This window comes from Diabrotica virgifera, chromosome 1 (genome assembly GCF_917563875.1).
Source record: "Diabrotica virgifera virgifera chromosome 1, PGI_DIABVI_V3a".
In the NCBI taxonomy this organism is placed as follows: Eukaryota; Metazoa; Arthropoda; class Insecta; order Coleoptera; family Chrysomelidae; genus Diabrotica; species Diabrotica virgifera.
In genome coordinates this window covers 25,055,496-25,081,622 of record NC_065443.1, presented here as the reverse complement: position 1 = coordinate 25,081,622, position 26,127 = coordinate 25,055,496, and the positions used below count along the sequence as shown (strand labels likewise).

At 32.2% G+C, this 26,127-nt stretch overlaps 1 protein-coding gene across 1 annotated transcript in view; it reads left to right on the top strand.

The window, feature by feature from the left end:
• LOC114324173 (serine/threonine-protein phosphatase 1 regulatory subunit 10) overlaps nucleotides 1-20,687 on the top strand; it is a 77,093-nt gene extending 56,406 nt beyond the window's left edge. Inside the window, exon 5 of the mRNA XM_050655344.1 lies at nucleotides 18,777-20,687. Coding sequence (XP_050511301.1) covers nucleotides 18,777-20,410 — 1,634 coding nt within the window. The 3' untranslated portion in view covers nucleotides 20,411-20,687. The remainder of the gene's footprint in view (nucleotides 1-18,776) is intronic.
• The last annotated feature ends 5,440 nt before the right edge of the window (nucleotides 20,688-26,127 follow it).

Sequence of the window (26,127 nt, the reverse complement as noted above, 5' to 3'; positions counted from 1 at the left end):
TTTTTCTGAAAACTATCAATTTTTGAGAAAAATTACAAGATACCTTTCTTGTTTAGAATGAAAATATAAATTTCCGAGCAAAAAAACGTGACCTTCTGTATTTGTTTAAAAAAATTGTTTAAATAATTTCGGCCCAAAAATTCCGCCCGGCACCCTTCAGATTTGTTTAAAAGGGGACATTTTTGAATAGGAATATACAAAGAAACCGAATCAGAATTTTTTTCAGACGGGAGCGATCTCACCACATGGACTAGTAGGTCGTGTTGTAATCTAGCAATAAATGCTGTTTCGAAGTCTATGAAACATATAAATTTGGGCCAGAACTAATAAAATGAAGAGGGCTTCTCTCGTTCCCATGCCAGCTCTGAATCCAAACTGATTTTTTCTATGATTTCGTCCCTCTAAAACTTCATAAGTTCTTAATGTGTACCGTAATATGAAAATAAATTAACCTTTTCAGTATCATTCCATTTTAATGGTTCTTTCTTCCAATAGATAATATTAAGGAATGTTGTTATGTTATGAAATTTATAATAGAAATTGCAAATAATATAGTAAACATTTGTCTATAATACATTCGCACCGTTAATATTGATATTACTATCTCGCTATCTCGATTGTTTCAAAATAATCCATTTGTAGACCAATACATTTTTATACAAAGTAAATAATAACAAACACATAGATAACGTTGTTTGCTTTTATTTACAATAACACTAAATAGTTCTATGATGAACCAGTTGCTGATCTAGACATTTGAATGGGGGGACTTGCCTTGGTGGGACTTCCAACGAAACACCAACCAAAAGACAAAAAAGATAAACCCAAATTACATAAAAGACAAACAATAACTTATCTGAATTAAGTTCCCTTTTTCCTATCTAGCTGGTTTATTGGGTTGAATCTGTCTGTCTATGGTTTATAATAAAACCAACTAAACTAATTTGATGATTTGAAATAAAAGATCTTATCTCTAAAAAGTGAATAAATGCTTTTCATCATGTGAAAACGTTCATGAATACTTTTCATCCAATACCATTTTTACACCCACTTCACTTCATCGGCCCATTTTTCCTTTGTGAATACATAATTTAATTTAATTTTGGTCGGCCCTAGGCAGCTAAATTTACAGAAAAATGTGCTTAGAAAAAAAGCCTGCTTAGTATATGGCTTAAAGAAAAATATATACGAATGTTTAAGTACTACGCTCGTAGAAATTTACAAATATCTCACCGCGGCAAAACTTTGAAAAAAGGGACTGACTTTTAAAATGTCAGAAGAGGCCAGTGAAATTGTTAATCATATTGAGGAAAATGCGAATAGCAGAGGAACAGCATAGCACGGAGGTAAAGGCAGCCAGATGAAAATACCGCGAAACGTCAACTCACTGGATCGGTTGAAGCAGATCTGAAGATGAAGAGACTAGGTGATGACGAATAACTAGCTGAGAATTGACTGTCTGGGAGGTAGATTAGGCTCCATCGTTGGCTGTAGAGTCGCTGAGTTGCAGCAGTAGTAACAGCATGAAAAGCCAGTGAGAGAATAATAATTATAAGGGTGCTACAGCCCTTAAATGGCATCGACCTTCTCAAGCTTTCTTCGCGATTATACTTTGTCTCTGTTTGGATTTTTCAGTTGGTAATACCGATCTTCTCAGCATTTTATATTACCCCGTCTATCCACCTCAGCTTCGATTTAACCTGCCTTCTCTTTTTCACCGCTTACATTATTAGCGTTTTAGTAGAATTTTTTTTGTCATGTTCTATTCCGGAGCCATGGTACATGTTCTGCCCAATATAGACGATTTTACTTCAATTAGTGGTAATATCTGTTCTACCAAACTTACGCTTGTAGATATTCTGCAGTTGAAAATAAAAAAAATAACCTAATACCGGACCACACAGAGATGCAGTACATATATAGCAATAGCCGTTTTGTTGATTTAATTTTGAAGCTGCAAGAAACTAAACAATGAGCACAGTTTGGAATATATTATAGTCTTTGATATCATTCTACAGTTTTCTTCCTTTTATAAATGTTAATTAGAATTAAATGCCATTCAGAACTATACTAAAAAGACTGTGTACTGCAGAGCGCGTCATATGGAATAATTGCTTAATCCGGTCCTGGCAAATAAACTCATCCTGTTCTAAACCCTGCAATTCAATTTCATTAATGAGCTTAATGGCTGATTTCACACAAGATCATCAATTCTATTGCCAATTATGTTAAATTTCCTTTTTTGTGTATCTTAATATTATAGGGTGAGTCACCGTTGATGTGATTTGCTATTATGGCTAAACGGTTAAAACAATGTACTGTTTTTAACTACGAATCCACAATTCTGCTTTATTTTTTCGATTTCCACCTCAGAAAGCCTTCTCAAAATACAAAACATTAACGAAGACAGTTAAAAGTCTAGTAGACGTTTATAATTTTTGAAAATAGTCCAAATTTACTCCGGGAGGGAAGTAAAAAAATATTGACTGTCCAATTATTATGGGCATGATATTCGCGTTTGAATGCATATTTTCCTTTGCTGATTTAATGCTCATAGCTCAAATTGTTGTCCAATTTATTGATTTCTAGTTTCTTTAGGCCTTGCATTAAAAAAAATCAAAATATCTCAAATTTTAAGGATAATGTACAAGTTCGTCTAATTTTTAATGCGCAATCGAAAAATTCAGTAAAATATAGGGCGTTCCGCAAGAAAAACAAGTTTGAAAAACGTCATGCTTTTTTGAGCCACTCTGGATATTTCAAAGTAATTTTAGAATGTACTTACTCTTTATTAACGCGCATGAATAAACATGATTTTTACTGTTTAGCTGTAACATACAATGGCGTCAATGGTGATTCACCCTGTATGCCAGGGGTGGGCAAAAGGGCTTTGCTTACTTTATCCGGCCCGTTGAAAAATTCTTCTTCATCAAATGTCTTTCTTAAATGATCTAAAATGACACTTAAGGTCGATTCATATTATACGTTTTCGGCACGTAGCGTAGCGTTTCCGAAAAATATTGTTTTTATGGTTTTAAATATGAACCATTCATACTATACGGAGCGTATCGTATCATACACTTCTTTGTTAAAACAGGTTTTTATATTTTTCGGAAACGCTACGCTACGTGCCGAAAACGTATAATATGAATCGATCTTAAGTTATAGCATTTGTGTCAAAACATTTCTTTACAGGGCAGTACGGGGAAAAATCTCCGCTAAAGAGATTGGCGGGTGCACAGCGTTAGTTCACGTCATAGTCTTCCGGCCCAGGAGAAATTTTGAAAATGTTATTTTGGCCCGTGCTTAAAAGTATTTGCCCACCCCTGCTGTATGCTATAATAAAAAATATGGAACTCCCAAACATACATCAGCAATTAGTATTTACTTGTTGTTTAATAGTCCAGGTAATGAAGCTTAAAATAGGACAAAACCTCGCAATTTTTACAGAATGGATCGATTTGCTTCAAAATTTGAGAATAAGTAGTGGATAGTCCAAGGATCAAAATCTATATCATGCCGAAAGGCGCTTTTACCATGGGGGTGGTTGCCACCCCATCTCGGGGGTGGAAATTTGTTCTTATATTTTAATCGCAAAAGTTGGTAAAAACGTTTATTCTAAGTAAAAAACGTTCTATACATTTTTTTGGTAAAATTGATAGTTTTCGATTTATTCGCTATCGAAAGTATTAGTTTTATATCGAAAAAATCAATGTTTTTAAAAGTTTTCTGCTAATAACTCCAAAAGGTTTCGTTTTATTAAAACAACTTTACTTAACAAAAATGTACCCTTTGAAAAAATAAATAAAACCGTTTTTTTTTTTTAATTTTCTTTAAGGCCAATAGTAATCGAGCTATACTTTATTATATGATGGCTCTTCTTCGTCAAATGCTAAATATTGTAGTTTCAAAGTCAAAAGTCGGGAAAACTATGCATTTTTCGAGAATAACTTCAAGCTAATTTAAAGTACTTAAAAATATCTACCTCCAGAAATAAAAAAAGTCTCTAGCTTAAAAATTAAGTGACTTATAATGAAAAGAATAACAGTCCCTATTTTTTTCAGCGAAAAAGTGATCGCAAGCCACCCCCTAATCACCACCCTAATTAAAATTAGTCATTGACCCTATTTGGTCTTTTTCATTTATGTATTATTAATAGGTTCTAGAAGTTTGGTTGGCTTAGTATGATTAGTTTTTAAAAAACTGGAGTTAAAAGTGAATGACGAATTTTTGTAGTTTGGAAAAAAATGGTCTTCAGAATAGCAAGATTAGCATCAGAGATATGAAAAAATGTTTAAACATGAAATTGTAGCTTATTTAATTCCCAAGAATATGGTTTACAAAAATTTTTCTATGGTAAAAATTGAGTGAGCTATTAACAATTAAAACTTTTAATAACCTGCAAAAACCACCTTTACCAATCCTTTCAAAGTCGCCTCTTTTTGCGACTGATAATTTTAAAAAGATTTAATATTAACAGTCTTATAGATCTTGTAAAAACCAATCAAATTAGTTTTACCAAACTTTCTAAGATAAGAAATAAAAAAGGTACGGTTAAAAAATCAATATATTTTTTTGAAAAAAAAAAAGAAGAAATCCAACTGGAAGCATAATAATGCAAGTTAACGGTGTTTTTAGTCATTGGCCTTATTCATTCTTATTTATTTATGTATTATTAATATATTTTAGAAGTTTGACTGGTTTAGAATGATAAGTTTTTAAAAAACTGGAGATAAAAGCGAATAACGAATTTTTGTAGTTTGGTAAAAAATTCCAGTTTTTTCAGAATAGAAAGATTAGCATCAGAGATAGGAAAAAATGTTTCAATATAAAACTGTAGGTTATTTAATTCCCAAGAACTTGGTTTGAAAAAAATTTTTCTACGGCAAAAATTGAGTGAATCATAAGTATAGAGCATTTTTTGCTTAGAATGACTGGTTTTATCAACTTTTGCTGTCAAAATATAATAAAAAATTTCCACCCCCGAGATGGGGTGGCAACACTACCCCCATGGTAAAAGCGCCTTTAGGCATCATATAGATTTTGATCATTGGACTATCCACTACTTTTATTACCACTCAAATTTTCAAGCAAATCGATCCATTCTGTAAAAATTGCGAGGTGAAAAGCTTCGGTTCCTGGCCTATAAGTGGAACTAAATGTCTTTTGTGAAACCGAGAAGTTCCTAGTGATATATTAAAATTAGGAGGTTAAAATAATTGGTTTCTGATAGAAAACGAAGAAAAACAGAAAAAATAGAAATTGGTTAGAATCGTTGATGATTAATAATAATAATAAAAAAAACGGTAAAACCTGAGTAAACGGGATTTCACTACGAAATTCAACCACGATTTTATCCCTCATGCCTTTTTGTGTACTGAGAATGTGATATGAGGAAAGTAAAAAGAAAAGGAAAGGAAATTGTTGAACCGGGTTCGTTTTTTTTAATAGAATTTTTTGCAACTTTTCCAAAAAAAAAAATTTTCGTTTTCACGACCTGGCGGTATTCCTTTTTTGCAAATTCCTTATTGCGTAAACTAACAAACTTTCAAGTGGCATGAACAAGAATATCACCAACATTGTTAGGTCATAATTAACAGCCTTAGGACACCAGTAGCTCTTAGACCAAAAATTTTAAAAATAGAATCACTATCGATTCGTAAAACGGCATAAGGGAGAAAATCGTCGCAGAACATTATATTTTCTTTACAAAAGAAAATTCAATTTTAACGCAGATTTCCCTTGGAAACCCCAGTTTTCACATATTTTACTTTTCTTGATTTTATCTTTTAGTATGTGTTCTCGAAGGCACAGGATAAAATCGTGGCTAAAATTCTATTTAAATCCGACATCTATAGTCTATTCTATAGGATACAAAGTTAAATACACAAATATGTAGCATAGCATGATACGACAGTAATCGCGTATGCTACGGAAACAACACAGTCAAAACATAGGACAAATGGTACAATACAAACAGCGTAGTTTGTTTGCCACCATTAATTTTTTTAAAAGGTATCTGATGAGGACTAACCCATGTTTGAATATTATAATGGAATTTCATTTTATAATAGTAAGAATAATTTTCGAGATACAACAATAAAAAATAAGACAATAAACCTTTGCTGATGACGTAAGACTAGAGAAGCGGAAAAATGTTAGAAAACGTTATTAAACAATTTATAAAAGAAAAAAGTATAAACATAAATTAATTAAAAACAGAAAACGGAGAGAAGGCAAATGTTTGAAAATAACAGAATAGGAGACAAGTTGATTTTTAAGGAGTGGATAGATTTGAATATTTCGCAACGAATCTTACTAGATACTCGGAAATAAGCGTGAAATTAAGAAAAAGAACTAAGATAAATAAAACAAATCACGAAATATATCACACGAAGAAGATAGTCATTAGACAAGAAAAGGCTTATTCCGTTTGTAAAGAAGACGAAATGCTGCTGTTAGTTGATGTGTATTCTCCCTGAGAATACTCATGAAAAATAAAATCTGCCAGACAAGCAAGAACTTTATCATTACAACCAGTGCCAGTACTACTGTAAGCGTGCGAAACAGACTATGAGTGGAAAAGCAGATGAGAAAATATGATGGGATATAGAAAAGCACTCAGAAAAATATTTGGAGGAGTATGATGGAGAAAATCAAACAAGGAAGTCGATCATACGAATAAACGCCTTCTTGGCATTAGGAGTGAATACAAAAGTTATGAAAAATACGATAATTTGGTGGTATTGCGAGGAGCTAATAGAGAAATTGCCAAATAAAATACTATAAACCTCTACATGGAGAAAATATTATGCGGAAAAGAGATGAACAAATTGAAAATCAGAAACTGGAAGAATCAAAAAGGAAATGAAAGACCGTTATAATATTTAAAGGGTAAAATATACAGTGAGCACGTAAATGTTGAAATAAATTCATTTTTTCATAAATTTCAATTTTAGAAATAAATCCCGAAACAGGTCGATTTTTATTTTTAAATTATATATATTATATGGCATATATATCATACTAGTGACGTCATCCATCTGGGCTTGAGGACGTAATCGATGATTTTTTTAAATGAGAATAGGGGTCGTGTGATAGCTCATTTGAAAGGTAATTCAATTCTCTATCCAGTAATATGCACATTAGCATAATTATTTATACAGGGTGTCCAAAAAAGTTTTTTTGAATTAAATTAATCGACACAAGAAGAAGAAGAATGCATGTAATTTATTTAACTCAAAATACATTTTACTGCTGTCAGAAACAGAAAAAAATGTTTATTTTCAAAATAAATATTGCTTTTCGCTTAAATTGAGTGTTTAAACCGTCAAGAGGAAGGCGGATGGCAGCTTTAATATTGAATTTAAGCGAAGATCAATATTTATTTGTGGAATAAACATTTTTTCTTGTTTTCTGACAACAGTAAAATGTATTTCGAATTAAATAAATTACATACATTCTTCTTTTTGTTTCCATTAATTGAATAAAAAATATTTTTTTAGAGCACCCAGTATAAATAATTATGTTAGTGTTTATATTACTGAATAGAGAATTGAATAACCTTTCAAATGAGCTATCACACGACCTCCATTCTCATTTAAAATAATCATCGATTACGTCATCACGCCCAGATGGATGACGTCACTAGTATGATATATAATATACCAAAAAATCATAATTTAAAAATAAAAATCGACGTGCTTCGGGATTTTTCCTTAAACTCACCGGTTTACGAAATAATGAATTTATTCCAACCTTTACTCACTGTATATGTACATTTAAAACTGTATATGTACTCATTTAAAATAATCATCGATTACGTCATCACGCCCAGATGGATGACGTCACTAGTATGATATATATACCAAAAAAATCATAATTTAAAAATAAAAATCAACATGCTTCGGGATTTTTCCTTAAACTCACCGGTTTACGAAATAATGAATTTATTCCAACCTTTACTCACTGTATATGTACTGTCTGAATAAATGGTTATTCTTAAAATCGTCCAATAGCTTTCAGTGAGCTTAACTAATTCGTCATCGAAGAGAAGTCTTCTTCTTATTGCTTCATATTATGTAATATTTGTTTAAATAGAATATCATCTAACTTTCTTTGAAAAACATAAAAGATGATGGCATACCAGTTTTTCTACATAGCCAAAGAAAAGATAAACTAATAAAAGGGAAAAATCCCAATGGTTGGCTGTAATGTAAAATGAATATACATATTTCTTCTTCTTTCACGAAACTCCTTATGCCCCTCAAGGGCGTCGGAGGTGAATGTACATATTAAAGAATTATTTTTATTGAAATTTTTCCAACGGATAAAAATTTCTAATCATTTATCATGATGAACACATAGTAGGCAATTAAAACTAGCCGCTTAAAAAGGTGTAATAACCTTTTTTAAATTACATATTGAATGCATTAAAAATTAAAATTAAAGCGAATTGAGATCGATGTTTAAAAGATTTCAGTTTAAGGGATTATACTGAACCGTACTTAAAATAAGGACTACATCTATGTTCTACGAAAGATACCAGCCAGTTGGGTCGACCCCAACAAAATATCAGGCGAAATGTATACTTCCGGTTAAAACGTTTTAACCGGAAGTACTACGTTATAGACGCAGAAATAGTACATATTATATCTATATCAATCGATCTCGAATGTGTAGTTCCGGTTTTGATGTCATTTCCGGTTAAAAAGTTTGACCGGCAGTTTGGCAAAAAACTCAAAATAAGTGAAATCGGTATTTAAATCGATGCAAAGTTACAAGAATGGTTCAAATATCGACTTCCGGTCACGTTGGGTTAACACCTAGGACTTAACTAAGTCCAATTGCTAGTGTTAACAGCATAGGAGCAAAATTTTGGACCAATGCTTTTTAAATGCATTTATTTTTTTCGAATCCTGAGAAAACTAATAAATATTTTTGAAATATTTAAACTTAGAATGAAAGATTACATTATTACCGAGGGCCGAAAGTTCCTTAGAATAAGCAAAAAGTTTCTTTCGAATGAGATATTTAAAATTAAAAATCACACTAAATTTTCTCTTTTTTCTCACCCCTGTAACTTATTAAAATAAACATAGATGTTTTCAGTGACTTTCGACCCTCGGTAATTAATAATGTTGTATTTCATTCTGCGTTTAAGTGTTTCAAAAATACTTATTAATTTTCTCAGGATTCGAAAAGAATGCATTTAAATAAAGCGCTAAATACTAAATTGCGCCTACGCTCTTAAATACTAAAGAGTTTTTAGTGTCATCAATACAACAAACGTAACGTCATAAAATGTAATTTGAGCAATTAGCATAATAAGACGTTGTTTTACTTCCATTTCTGATTATGTAGTTCTTCAATGATGTCATCTGCAAAAAAAATTAGATCAATATCGTTCACAGCTAAAGTAAGATTATCGTTGGGGCAGTAACGTACTAGCCACAACAGATTTACAATGGGTTTCACATAAGAATGGACATATTGATAGAATGAATGATAAAAAACTGCACAATATGGCACAAAATACAATTACAAAAAGGTCAAAAAGAAATAAAATAGACTTTCAGGAAATCATCCATTAATAAATATAAATCAAGTAAAAAGAAGGACAAGAGAAGTAAATAGAGAACTTAATGAATTTAATACAAATTTGATTCCCGTTGACTTATATATTACATAAATGTGCGTTTTTAAACATACAATTAAATGCACAGGGTGACTCATACAAGCCTAGCATAGTGCAAAAGTTTTATTTGTAATGGAACACCCTATATATGTTTATATTTTTAAAAATTTCTAAACAATCTGGTCTCAACGAACTCCATGATAAGGTCTATTGTAAATATTACAGGGTGCAATTGGAAAATTATACAGTGTGGAAACCGTTTCTGAAATAAAATTGTTTGTGCCCTTATTTTAGAAAATTATAAAAACACGCTGGTAAATGTTAACTTAAATTCAAATTAGCGCTTTTTAAACATGAATTTAAAGGGTGATTCACGCAAGTCTAACATAGTCCATTACCTTTATTTTTAATGGACCACCCTGTATATTTTCCATGTTCTTAAAATGTATTTCACAACCAGATCTAACAAACTACAGGGCGTAACAAAAATACAGGTCATAAATTAAATCACATATTCTGGGACCAAAAATAGTTCGAATGAACTTAACTTACCTTAGTACTAATATGCACATAAAAAAAGTTACAGCCCTTTGAAGTTATAAAATAAAAATCGATATTTTCGAATATATCGAAAACTATTAGAGATTATTTATTGAAAATGGACACGTGACATTCTTATGGCAGGAACATCCTAAAGAAAAATTATAGTGAAATTGGTGCACCCCATAAAAATTTTATGGGGGTTTTGTTCCCTTAAACCCCCCCAAACTTTTGTGTGCGTTCCAATTAAATTATGATTGTGGTACCATTAGTTAAATTCAATATTTTTAAAACTTTTTTGGCTCCTAGTATTTTTCCGATAAGGCAGTTTTTATCGAGTTGCGGCTTCTTTTTTAATATGTTTACATACAATTTTTATGGGGGTTTTGTTCCTTTAAACCCCCAAATGTTTGTGCACGTTCCAATTAAACTATTACTGCGATACCATTAGTAACACAGTGTTTTTAAAACTTTTTTGCCTCTTTGTATTTTTACGATAAGGCACCTTTTATCGAGATGTGGCTTCTTTTTTAATATGGTTCAAAATATACCTAAAAATGTAAATCATAAATAAATTTTCATATTATCACTAAGTCTCCATCCATAATCGTACTTAACCATATACAAATATGTGGTGGATTTGACAAATATTCAAAATATCTCTATAAAAACTCGACTTTTCGAAAAAGTACTAAGAGGCAAAAACGTTTTTAAAATATTGTGTTTAACTCATGGTACTACAATAATAATTAAATTGGAACGTACACAAAAGTTTGGGGGGGGGGGGGTTTAAAGGAACAAAATCCCCATAAAACTTTTATGGGGTGTCTAAAATTAACTATAATGTTTTCTTAAGATACGACTGCAATAAGAATGCCACATGTCCATTTTCAATAAAATATCTCAAATAGTTTTCGATATATTCGAAAAAATCGATTTTTATTTTGTAACTTCAAAGTGCTGTAACTTTTTTTATGTGCACATTTGTACTAAGGTAAGTTAGGTTTAATCGAACTATTTTTGGTCCCAGAATATGTGATTAAATTTATGACCTGTATTTTTGTTACACCCTGTATATTATGTAGGGTAGGCTTACCATAATTATGAAGAGCCAAACCGGGACCCAGAAGAGAAAGATACTTATTTTCGTTTTGGTTTTCGCTTAAGAGCATAGGCGCAAAATTTCGGATCATTTCTTTTGAAACGCATTCATTTTTTTCGAATCCTGAGAAAACTAATAAATGTTTTTGAAAAATTTAAACGCAGAATAAAAGATTACATTATTGCCGAGTGCCGATAGCCATAGCACAACAGAAATAGAAACAAAAAGTTTCTTTTGAATGAGATATTTAAATTTAAAAATCTCACTAAATTTTCTCTTTTTTTTTGCACGCCTGTAACTTATTAGTTTTCATTCGGCCCTCGGTAATAATGTAATCTTTCATTCTGCGTTTAACCCCATATGATAGAATTCCTTGAGATAAGGTTGTTAAGCAGTTTTAAAATATACAGGGTGTTCTATTATAAAGAAAACTTTGGACTAGGGGTTCTCAATCTGTGGTACATGTACCACTGGTGGTACATATCATGTGGGGTGGTACACAAAGCACAAAAACACAGCCAAAATCTAACATATTTGTAGTTAATTAGACTACCTAGCTCGACAGGTATTTTCAAGGTGGTACCAAGAATAATTTTAAAAGAATTTGGTCGTACATGACTCAAAAACATTGAAAATCACTACTTTGGACTATGCTAGACTTGTGTGAATCACCTCATACATTTAAATATATGTTTAAAAAACGCCCATTTGTATACAAAAATCGACGGGTCTAAGCGTTTTTTATATTTTTTTAAAACGACAAATAATTTTTTTTTAAATAATGATAAATAATTTGGCGGGCCGGATAGCTCAAAGGGTACGATGTCTGACTTCCACGCAGGTAGGCCGGGGATCGAAACCCAGCGCCGGCGAGAACATCTTACACATTTTTAAAAAATGTCTAGGCCCCTGGTCGACTCAGCAGAGCCGGATTTAAGGCAGTGGGGGCCCCTGGGCGGAATTGGTGTGGGGCCCTACCTCCTACCATTAAACAAATTGTTGTTATGACTATGGTATGGTTAAAGTCCGGGTACTTTTCGAGATTTTTTAACTGAAAATTCCTTGATTATGTCGGGCATGTCTAGTTGCTTTAAGGCATTGTGTTCAATGCTCATTATAAAGAGATGGTTCAAACGCTCTTGGCCTATCATAGACCGAAGTCGATTTTTAATTAACTTAAATTTTTAGAATTATCTCTGTCCACTGCTGTTAGTTACCATCAGAACTAAATATAAACGAAGTGTCACTACAACGTATGGAACCGCATCATTCACATTTTTCTCTTTTAACCGTCGGCACATTTGAAGTTCTTTACTTATATTTGATGAGCCGATTTCCTCTTTAAATGAATTGAAAAATTCTACAAATTGTACTAGTTCGACACCTAGTTTTTTTATCTAAATCATTGCTATAACTATCGGTAAGCTTCAGTGAGTGAGCTTCAATTTCATTGGGAGTTAAATTTTCCAAATAATGTAAAAATCTAAAATTGGAATGAATGGATTCATATGCCGAAAGCCTATGCCTTGAAGAGGAAATGAAGTGATCTATAATAGCTATAAAATTTTGAGTCCTAAATTTCTCTGATGTTGTCATTTCAGTCTCTGAAACATTCCTTAAAAGAATATAAATTCTTTAATTGATTTAAGTGCTGCCACTCCTGAATTAAGGTCAATATTTGGATCTTGGAGAATACGACTTGTGCTGCTTGTCCTCTCTAAGATTTCATTCCAAAATATTGCAAATATCCCTGTTTTCAGTAAACACACTCGATTATACAAACCATTTGTATCGCTACGAGTTTCAAATTGTTGCTCATCGTCTTTTGAAATTTTGGATAATACTCATTTAATCTGATTATACCCTTTAACTAGTTCTTTTGCGGCATCACTTCTAGACGACCATCTAGTAGTATTTACTCTTTTTTTCGAAATAATAATATTTCTGCCGTGGTCGGCGTTGCTCTCGCTTAAAGACGTTTTTAAATATCCGATTAACAAATTGTATCTATATGTAGAGGAAGTGAAACATACATAGGGTTCATACAGTCCTTCCAAGAAATCAAAGAATTCTATGGTAGCAGGACAACACTTAGCTGCAGCTGCAGCTTTAGCAACTAAATTTAGAGAGTGGGTGACACATGGAATCTACAACGCCAAGATATTGTGTTATCTAAATTTTAGCTGAACATCATTGTATTTTCCACTCGTAACTGACGCATTGTCGTAGGGCTGTCCCCTGCAGCTTTTCAAATCGATATCACCTTTTGCAAGAATGTCTTAAATATATCTTCTGCTTTATGACCATAATTTGCCAAAAATAGTAGCTTAGATATAGCCAGACTACCCCGCTATAATCTCGAAAGCCGCGTTAGCGGTATAAAAAGGGAGGCTATTATTATTATCAAAAATAATTTTATTTCACAAGTGGTTTCCACCTAGTATTATACCTCCAGTGAAACAGGCTTTTATTTACTGAAAATTAGTCGCGAGGGTGTTCTAATTTAAAAACGGTGCTGTAGCAAAGATTTCGAAATCTGTCATATCGTATAACAGACTATGATTGCAAGAAAGCTATGGATAAAAACTCTTCGAAATCTTGTAAAACGGATTTTTAGGTTTAATTTTGCAATAGCTAAACATAAAATGATTAATTTTCCACTGAGTTATCCAGCTTTGACAATGGCCGTTTTCGCATTTTTTCTGATTTTATATTGTTTATAACTCAAAAAGATGCATTTCAGAGGAAAGTTGCTACGAAACTTTTTTGCTAGAATTAGCCAATTAACCTAAAACAAACTTACACCGGACAAAACAAATTTTAAAATTTGTTTAAACAATTTTTGGCCATCATTTTCTCTCCTCAACATGCACTTTTGTTGTAAAGAGATCTTAAGTAGGTAAGACTGTGAAAAAGAATATTATTTTTTTTTTCCAGCCAGTGCGTCCATACTGACCGGACTAAAAGAAAATAAATTTAGAAATATTAAATTAAATACTACGTGTCCAATGTGACATTTGTAAATATATTAATTTATATTGCCGGTTTATAACGTCCTGCGACGTTGTCCGATGCCTGAACGCGAGTTCCCTTGGTTGTTCCAGTCCTCATCGGATAATCCTTTTTCGCTCATAGATCTCCGTATACCACCAATCCAATATTTTTCCGTCTTCCTTTTTTTCGTTTGTCTCTTGGTATCCATGTCATTATCTTTTTAGGGAGTCTTTCCTCGCTCATCCTTTGAACGTGCCCGCACCATAAATTACCGTGCTCGTACCGTACACTGGTAAATGAATTTATAAATTCGATAACTAGAGTCTAGAAAATATGTGTAAATTAACTTTAAACAATTGGTTCATACTAACTATTACCACCATTTAGGGTAATTAATAAAATCTTTTAAGCGAGGAACGTGACTTTTGAGCAACGTCCTCTCAAGTACACGTGCAAATCCGTTAATTTTTGCGAGCTAATACATATTTTAAATATTTTTATCAAATAGAAAATAAATAGTGTGATATAGTAAATCGTAGATAAATTATGTAATATCCTTATGATTGACCAAATTTTGGCTGGTATCCAGTTCATAAATAAATATTCTTGACAGTTAAAAATTACTACTGCATCTAAGGGAAAAACAAACTCATTACTCAATTCTAATTTTATGAAATTGGTGTTAAATACTCAATTAAAACATTAAAAACTATGTTTTATATTTCTTCCTCTTCACGTGCCATATCAGAATTATCTTGGCGATCATCATTGCGAAGGCGATCTTCTGCAATAAGCAATAATTTTGTCTTGCATTTGAGAAATATTTACATAAGTGAAAGATTTACATCAGTAAAAATGAGAGTGAAATTAGAAAAATATAAATACAGACCCTTTGAAGAGAGAAAGAAGAACACTTTTTGTATAATAGTAAAGTCTTATTTTCACAAGCAACATTGTGTATAAAGTCATATTTAGCAGCTTCTCTGCACATCGTCTAACGAGCAGTCTCCTTCATTGACTTTAATAAATTGTTACGTAATTTATCCTAGTGAATGAGGTCCCTCTGGTGAGATTAAAAGAAAAGTTCGCTATGTTCGAACGCGTGACCGAGAAAATGAAGCTTTTGTCGAAAACTTTACAAAAGCTGGTTTTTTTTTCAATTAGTATGTACTAGATTTTTCGAACGAAACTTTAAACTAAATTTGAAAATATCTTCTGATCACTGGCGAAGCGTCCATGTAACCACTGTTACCATTGGTAACAGTTAAAAATCTTGCAAATAAATATGTATTTTATGACGATGAATAATTCCATTTATTATTTTATTTTAATTTTACCAATAGAAATATATTATTGTATTATGTGTTAATAGTACCTAATTCAGTAACCAAACACACGAAAATATTGGCGAGTTTATGTGACTCAGTTGCACTTTATTATATTCTGTTACCAGTCTCATTTGTGGTGACAATGAATGGTTATCTCGCTGTCGCTCGGGCGGCTCGGGACCGGCTAGTGTGAAAATTTTGAAGGAGCGATGGGCGTAAGCGCGCTGTGTATATCAGTAGGGCTGTTACCAGATTTAAATTTGCTAACAGTACCTATAATAAAAAGTGTGCGTGCAGTTCACCATGGATGAGTGTCGCTGCGTAATCGATCAACTACTTGAAAAGTAATTCTGATTGAAAAATAAAATGAGATTATTGAAAATGAAAGACCTATTTTTAACAATTTTAAAAAGGAATTTAAAAAATTAGCTCGATATTTTAAATTTAGTTGGTACAGTGAAGGTATGTGGTTGCAACAAAAATAGACTGTATTGTTGGCCATGTCTTCTGGTTTTTACAGAAAAATGGGTGGACCAGGTTCACGATTTAAATAGTTTTCAGTTTTAAAAAAGAGACATGAAATTTCTCCGTTACCTACATGTAAGATGTATACCCAATTTGATTCAGTTTGGCAAAACAAAAATCAAAAGTTCTCTTAACCAAGCATTTAAAGCAAATATTGCTAAACATAATGAGTTTGTTAAAAAATAGATAGGTACTCGTATATCCTTAGCTCACTTATAATAGATATGTACCGTATGTTTTTTGGCCGAACAAGAATTAGCGTTTCGTGGTCATTTTGAGGGCGACGGCTCTGACATTCGAGGCAATTACAGGGAATTGTTAACATTAATTGCCAAAAAAGATAAAAAATTTTGCCAACATCTAGAAACATCAACTGTTTTTTCGAGAGTTTCAAGTGATATACAAAATGATATTATTGAAGCTATATGTATATACATTTAGCCATATCTTAATTTTTTTAAATAAGATTTTTTTGCATCTGGTTTTGGTAACACTTTAGAAAAAGTCACGCGTCGCCACTGCTTCTGATAAGTTTAAGTAGTGAAACATGTTAACAAATGAATACAGTGAAACATGAAAACACTGTTTTATGGTCAGGATTTTCTGTCAAGTAACGGTCGGTTTTATACCCAGTTTACTGTTTTATGTGAAGGTTTGAGCAGATTATTTTTGCCTCTCAAGCTCTAAAACTTCGATGTGACTATTTGTAGGACTTAGTTTTTAAACATTTCAAAAGCTTCTTAGATCCACCTCTTGCCATGCGACTCTCAGTTAGAGCCCGTTCACATAGAAGGCGCTTAACGCGTGATCACAACTATATATATTTTACTTGAGAATTTTCACATGCAAATGCACGTTTTAATGACCTAAAACGCGCGTTAGCATGTGAACGGTCTCAAGTAAAATGTAGGTATGTAGTTGTAATCGCGCGTTAAGCTTCTGTCATGTGAACGGGCTCTAATGCTAGCCGATGGTTTGAAGACTTCTAGGTCAATAATTTTATCCCCTGTATGTTAACTTTTTACTTAATAAATATTCACTTTTATGTAACCTTATGCAAATTTTTAATGTTTATTCATATCTAAATAATCAATTTTTTGTTTATTTTCTTAATCGTCCATATAATTATTAGGTAAATCTTATTCTAGGTGAAGGATAGTAGTTTGCTAAAAGTGGAACAATTGAAAAAGTATTCATTTTTTAAAACGAATTAATATGATTTATTGAAATATGGAAGTACGGCTCCAGTCCCTAAACATTTTTTTAAATTCTTTCCGAACCAGGTCTCCACAGCTTCTATCACCTCTTCTTCTTCAGTTTGTTTACATGCACTCATGAAACATACAATTAATTAACATAACTTTTTATCATCCGTAACTTCACGCATGTGCTCTTAAACAGACAAATCTTTGATCTTTAATAACTCGAAAAGTATTAATTTATTTTAATGACATGATATAACAAATTTTATTTATAATTTGTCCCTCTATCGATTTGTGGGTTTATTTTTAATAAAATAGTTTTCACCCCCCGAGAAGGGGTGGTATCCACCCCCTGCGTAAAAGTGCAAGTTGGCACCAAATCATGTTTATTTCTTGGGGTATGCTCTAACTGGTCTCCAATTTTCATGCAAATCGATGAAGGTTTAACAGAATAGGAGGTGAAAACCTTTAAAGACTACAATAATTTCCCCTTTCATCCCTTATTGCTACTTCCTGTATCCACTAAGGTGTCAGCGTGAAAGGGGTCATAATTATCAATATACAATAGACACATTTCACATGCCAAACTCCATATTACTTATGACGATGATTTTTCGGCTCTAGCTCTTAGACTATATCTGCTACCACGTATCCTACCTATTTGATTTGCGCCATTCTATCAATTTCATTCATTTCGTCAATGATAGAAATTCCTAACATAGCTCGTTCGATTGCCCTCTGTGTTCTTAATCTATTGGCTAAATCTGTAAGTGCCACGCCGGTCTCCATTCCACAGGTCATAAACTGGTAGAATACCACTGTTGAATACCTTTTTTTAAGATTTATTGGTTTAGTATTTTGTTTTTCAACGCAACACTGAGTCTTCCTACTACTATCCAAGTCATTCTGATTCTTCGATAATCTCATAGTTGGAACAAAATGTAGATTACTTGGAATGTTTTGTGCAGGACCATTGAAAAACAAAATACCTTTGGTCAATTCCACTAACTATAACCTTAAATTTGATATAAAAATAAAAAACCGAAACTGCATACGTCTAAAGGATAATTTTGTTTTGAATACATCGTCAATCTGTTTTTCTCTTATTGGAGTTGTTTCATTATGTTCAGATTAAATAAATATGGTATCATCGATTCCAATATTACATCTAGTTTTACGTTGGTCACATTGGGGATTATCTATCTCTATTTGTGGGTAGAAAAGATAGGAAAAAATAAAAAACTTAATATACTGTATAATTTTATTATTATTTCATTTAATATCTAATATTTCATTTTCAGGGTTTTCCAGTAAAAACTGCCATTTCCTTAGTTTCCTAAGTTTATATTGATCTATGTCATAATGTGCTTATTCGCCTTTATTAAAAATTCTTTTAATAGTGTATATCATTCAGTGTCAGAATACTAAACTATTTTTTTTCTTTACAGCAATCCTCCAAGAAAGCGACCTCTTCAGCGACGCCCTCACTGCTGCGACGTCGAAAAAAGAACCGAAAAAGAGAAGACGCAGATTGAGTAGTTCAAAGGAAACGCCCACGTCACCAACTACATCTCCACAAGAGGATCCGCTCTTAACTCCAACAACTGCTGCACCACCATCGGCACCTGCACCCGTAACAACTGAAGTTCCTGCAGAATCGCCTCTTGGTCTGAAGAATATTGCCCCCATCAATTTCTATCAAGATACGTTATCGGAGGAAGTTGAAGAGACTCCAGAAGAAAATAAAGAAAATAGTACAGAAGAAGAGATAACTAATTTAAATGAAGAAGAAGTTGTTTCAGAATCTGAAAATAAAGAAAATGAGATACGATCTCCAAGGGCTGTTACACCCACCGAAGACGATCCTGAAGAATTGAAAAGAATAAATGCTGAGGGACTGCCCAAAGGTGTATTATTGCATTCTAAACGAAAGGGTCCGAAAAAGACAATTTCTTGGAAAAATGACACCGACTTGGTCGAAATCCGTTATTTCGAGTTGGACGAAACAGAGCGAGTTAACGTTACCAAAGCCTTCAACGATATGGCAAAAATGGAATACTCCAACGAAAGAGAAGCACTACAACTTTCCAGAAAAGTCGGCGGTGAAGATTTAATGTCAGTTCAAATAGTGTGGAGAATACCATTTGAAATAGATTTACCTGATCCTTTAGCTCCACCCGGTAGTAAAAGTTTGGAAAAGGACATTCAGTTTGCTCGCGAAAAAAGTGTTCTTCAAGCCTTATACTTTGATAGACGGAAAATTCCTGATAGCCCCGAGGAACCCGTTCCTGAAAACCACCAAATTGTTGATCCAATAATCATAGCCCTCGAGGATCCCGACGGACAGGAAATAGACCTCAAAACCACCCCTTGGCCTGAACCAAAAGGTCTACCCCCTACACCGGAACCTCAGATACCTATAGTATATCCTAATATGCAGCCTCAATTCAATCCCCAGTTTAATAATATGAACCCTTCCAATTTCATGGCTCCTAGATTTTCAGCTCCCAACGGTCCTATGGTACCACAGATACCAAATAATTTCATCCCCAATAATATGATGCCTACTAATAATATGCTGGGCATTGGCGCTCACAATTTATTACAACCTAATGATATGATGATGGGTCCGATGAATCCAAATATGTTCCAACCTGGTCCCATGGCAGACGGATTTGGACCTGGGCCAGAGCCCGATTATCCTCCCATGTACGGAAATCCCAATGGACCAGCTAGTAAAAATATGAATTCGTTTCCTCCCAAAAACTTTAGAGATATTAGAGGTGATATTAGAGGAGATATTAGAGGTGATATTAGAGGAGATATTAGAGGTGATATTAGAGGAGATATTAGAGGTGATATTAGAGGAGATATTAGGGATAGCCGGAATAATAACCGAGGTTCTGGTGGTTTTCGTCGTGGTAGAGGAGGTAACAATGATGGAGGTTGGGTTAGTATGAGCGATAGTCGTGGTCGTGGCAGTAATTGGCGACGAGGAGGAAGAGGTGGAAGACTTTGCAAACACATTCAAAATCACGGTTACTGTCGAAACGGCGACAAATGTGCATTCATCCATCCTTAATGCCTCTAAACAGGCAACTACAGCAACTCCAGTGTGATATTTTTGAGTGTGGAACACTTAAAATTTTCAAATTTTAAATTGTTGATATGGATGTAAGTACATCCGTGATGTCTAATTTATTGAATTGTGATACTGTGTCCTATGGACATACCTACTATTTGTAAATATCTTGTTGAATGAACTGATATGATAGTCTTGTACATTTTGTAAATATGAAAGAACAATAAGTTTTTTACTTTTTTCAAGAATTTATAAATAAAGTCTTCAATTGTTATTATGTCATAGTTTTGATTGCTTAACCTTTACCCCAGGAAATGAAGTATTTAAAAATAGAAAAATTACTGGGCGGGCGCTGTTTAAAGTGGCATATCTGAGGGAAGTCTGTAGAAAAGGCATACCATTTAATGGGTATCGAAATTTTTACTGCGTCGTTAATTAATATTTAATCAAAAAAGCGACTTTTTCATTCATTTCAATATTGTGAAAAAACTACACATTGTAGATGAAAACAAAACGTTCAACAGAAGACTATTAAAAATAAAAAATATATTGCAAATTAAACCCGAAAGTAAGCATTTTTAATTGTTTTTAATTATTAAAATAAACAGAACTATGTACATATAACACATTTCACAATGTGAGTTTTTCTGTAGTTACCGACCATATTATGTGCAAAAGAGGGGCTCGATCAGTCTAGTAGTTTTGAGAGAGAGAGTCTATTTGAGAAAAAAGAAGGCCTTTTTCAAATGGCTGTACAGGTGATATGTCAATATACATATTTATATCTCATTCTCTTTGTAGGGTCTGAATTTAGTAAATAATCAAAAGAAAGGGCGCATGTTAGGGGAATGCGGGAATGTCTTTCAAGTTCAGGAAAACAAAACTGAGTGCATTTGAAAAATGTGAGTTCTATGTAACGCAGAGCCTTCTTTTTCTGGGTAGCTTGTCTAAATAATAAGTTCTCAAAATACAAATATGAATATATGAAATATATGTTATTAATGAAAATAAAATGATTGAAAAAAGCAGTATAAAATCATAAAAAACAAAAAAAAAACCATAGTGAAATGTGATTTATCTATTTTTTGTTTATTTTAATAATTATAATAATTGAAAAACAATGCTTACTTTCGGATTTAATTCGCAATAACTTTTTTGTTTATAAACATTTTATAATTCAGTATATCTCAGTTTAAAGAGCCAGTGTGTATTTTCAAGAATGTCGTCTCTTAAACGTTTTCATCTACAATTCGCAGTTTTTTGCAATATTGAAATGAATGAAAAAAGTCGCATTTTTGCTTAAATGTTAATAAAAAGTTTAGTAGTTTTGGTGGGAATAAGCTAAAAATTCACTTAAATTAAGTTTATTTGACTTTTCGATTTCTACTTCGGAAATCGTTGTCAATATACAAAACATTAATAAATTAAACAAATTTGGTTTTTGTTGCTTGATGAAGAATTCTAATAATTTAATTTTATCTAACTCATTCATATTGACAATTCGGACATATTTAAACTAGATGACTTTAAAATGATATTGTCAATATTTATGAGTTGCGTTCCTGGGACGACTTATTGGAAGATTGTTCATTTGATTACATGAAATCACCTTTAACTTAATGATATCCGTCAGAAAAATCATAGCATGTGATTTCCTTTAAAAAGACAACCACATCCAATGGTAAAAAGTAAAATTCTCCTGTTAGTGATGCCATAGTTAGGTAAATGAATATGAATGGATCAGATAAAATTTAACTATTAGAAACATTTGTTTAATTTATTAATGTTTTGTATTTTGATAACGATTTCCGAAGTGGAAATCGAAACGTCAAATAAACTTAATTTTAAAGTAAAATTGTGACTTACTCCCAATAAAAATAGTAAATTGCATTAAGATGCCATAAGAAAATAGCTTCAGAACAATGTTAATAAAAAAACATGATGTATTAAAAATTTTGATACACACGAGACGGTAGGCACACCTTTTCTATTGACTTCTCTCAAATATTCCAGTTCAAAAATAGAGCCCAGTAATTTTTCGATTTTTCAAGTGTTTTTTCGGGTTCCTTTCCTGGGGCACTACTCATATAGTAATTAGAAAGCCGTTAAAATTTAATTTTAGATTTTTAAAATTATTCCCAGTTTTGGTACTATCCACTATATTTGAATGATTATAAACCACAGCTTTAATCGATAACATGTTATATTAACATAGAACATAACATATTATATTTTAATTAAAATTATGGTTTACTTACATTTAATATAGTAGATAACATAGACCTGTCACACGAAAATAACAAATCCCCAAGAAAATATTGTATAACCGTAGAGATACTGCAGTATTGATGAAAAATAACATCCGAGGTCTGATATGTCCTATTAACATTTAAAAAAAATAAACGAAAAGATCTAGAGAACCAATAACCCAGATCCCAGAGGCTTTAATTTTACGAGATTCGTAAATTTAAAAAATGCAGAGATAAATATATTGATTTTGTCGCATAATTTTTGCACCTGCATAAATCGGTATATGTATCTTATCTTCTATCGGTTCAAGATGGTGTCAATTTTTATTTGGCAATATGCGAAGATAGAAAAGAATGCTCTGTATATACGTGTAGAAAAAGCTTTGTTTCCACTATCCCAAATAAAATACTTGTATGTTCTGAAAGACATGAGTAAAAACGGACACTTCTCGCCTTGTTTCTTTTTACCAAATTTCTGAGGAGTTTGAACTCTTTTGTCTAAAACTAGTGAAGGTGACTACAGTTTTCTGTTGTGTAATTTAGTTTTATGACCGAATATTTAAACATAAAGAAATCCACAAATGCATGATATATAAAAATTACAAAATACAAGATAAAACAAATTGTAAAATAGTATAAAACAGAGCGAAAGCGATTTATACGAGAAAGAAAAATATATGGATAGAGAAGGAAGCCGACGAAATTGACAGGTCAAGAAAGGGTACTTAATCATTTTAAAAATTCTATAAAAGAAATAAGAACCGGATGTGGGTTCTTGCCAATGTATGAAGAAGGAGATGTATGAAGAGAGATGTATGAAGAAGGAGAAGCGGATAAAAGAATATGTACCTACCTGAACATAAATATAAAAGAAATATGGAAGAAATCCTTCTACGCAATCCTAAATAAGAAATAAAAATTACAAATATGGATCTACCTACAAAAAAGGAGGCAAAGAAACAAAATAATAGGGGACTAACAAAATGAATTTAGACCGAGAAGATGGACGATAAAGTTATAGATACTTTTATTTAGAAAAATCAGGGGGAAACACAGAAATCCATGGAGTATTTATTGATTTTAACAGTCTTAGACTTTTGGAAAACTATTTTACTTCTTGGAAAAATTGGTAGTCCTTGAAATCTGCGCAGAAATAATGCCTTTTTGACTGAAAATTTTCTATTTTTTTAACTTATTCAATTTGTAGACTTGATACCTTATTGACTGGATTTCTTAAGTCTTTCTTGTTGCTATTTACTTGATGCCTAATGTGCTAATTAATTTGGGCTTTCTAATTACTTGCTGCGGTGTATTTATTTGTAAATTTTAATTAGGTAGTGATGAATACCTAATGTATTTTGTTCAAATATTTATAGTCATTTTCTTAAACAAATTATGAATATTTTTTATATGTTTAATATTTATGTAAATCTCACTGAACATATCTTAATTTCTAAGAAAAAATTATAATAACAGCTTTTTGTTTATCAACGTTTAAATAATAAAATAATGATTAGTTATTTGTGTTTTATTACAATTTTTATTATGGAATTTACTGTCAATGATTGTAGTTTATTAAAAAAATAATAAATCGCTTTATAGAAATTCCCAAGATTTGCATATTGATACAAATATTCTTCGTCATAAAAAGTAAAAACCACATGTTTACATTCAATAAATATAATTAAACAAATATGATTTATTCAACAATACAACTCACAAAAGAAAGGAAAAAATTAAAAAAAAAAATGATACTGAAACAAGGTGCTGTCAAATAGTAACGTATATTGATATATTGTCGATAATTGTCAAAATGTCATCAGACACACACTTCATACTTTTCAGTATACTTTTAAGAATGTAGTTGTTCATAAACGTTTAAAAACCACTAAATAATATTAGGAAAAGATGTACCCATGTTTCACAAATGTGGTCTAGAGGTAATAATGTAGGTACTCTCTCCAAGATGAACCACAAAATTGATTAAGCACAATTATAAGATTAAAATGCTTGCAAACGTTTCGGCCCAACACGAGCTATCATCAGAGCCGGATTTAAGGCAGTGGGGGCCCCTGGGCAAAATTGGTGTGGGGGGCCTACCTCCTACCATTAAAAGAAATGTTGATCTACTTTTATAAATATAATTTTAAATAATAAAAAGTACAAGAGCTGTAACTTGTTACAGTAAAATATTAAAAACGATAGTAAGATGTATTGTTTTAAAGTCCGGGAACTTTTCGAGATATTTTAATTGAAAATTTCTTGATTATGTGAGACATATCTAGTTGCATTAGGACATCGTGGCCAATGCTCACTGTAGAGAGATCATTCAAACACTCTTGGTCCATTATAGACGGAAGTCGATTTTTAATTAATTTAAATTTTGAGAATGATCTCTAACCACTGCAGTTAGTTAGCATCACATTTAAATATAAACATTTCCTCACCTGTCACCTCAACATTTGGAAAAGCATCATTCATATTCTTTTCTTTTAGGAGTTGGTACATTTGAAGTTCTTTGCTTATTATTTGATGATTAAATAAATTGAAGAATCTTACAAACTGTACCAGATGGACACATATAATGTTAATGGTTCCATTAATGTTACAATTTGTCCTGCTGTACTACTTCTCTTGACTAACGTATTATTGATGAAATATGTTCAGGAGATCGCTTATGTTGAATAACTGTCCTATTGATATTTTTCCAGTCATTATACCCATCGAAAGTTAGAAGAACAATAATTTTCGTGGAAATCAGTTTACAAACGTAACAATAAAAACGGCTACATTTAGGACTGTAAGTACATTATGCACTCGCGAATAATTTTCTCCATTAGCTTTCATTTTATAAAAAACCGCACTTTGCAAGTGTCTGGTTTTATTATTATCCAATTGTGTAACACATTCACTAATTTTATCAATATATTGAATCGGTCGATTATTTATAACATATTATTGAAATTCCAGATTTAAATGGTTTGGCCTATATCTCTAGGAAAAGAGTTATTGACATTGTCGTTTTCGTGACAGTTGAAGTCGCTTGAAAATCAACAGTGGAGTTATCATTTATCATTTCCTGTTCGTAAATGAAAGAACTTTGAAAATTGATTTGTTTATCGCAATAAAAATTTTTTTTTTGGTGATCTTTCCGCTCCCCTTTAAAATGCGGGCCCGAGGCAGGTGCCTCACGGGCCTAGTGGTAAAATAGGCCCTGAGCACCAATCGACTTGCAACTGTTTGCATTGTGTTAGGGATGACACCAGGAAAAAAGTCTACAATAGAAACATGGGTGCAAATGCGTAATTAGATACATTTACAGTGCATAAAATGCATCAAAAAGTGTGTTAAGTAATATTTCAAAACCAGTATACCTAGTAAGGGCCATATTTTGCTACTCGGAGGTTTTGGAACCGCTAAACATAAATACGCAATTATAACTGACCTACGGAGCACCTGATGCTCAAG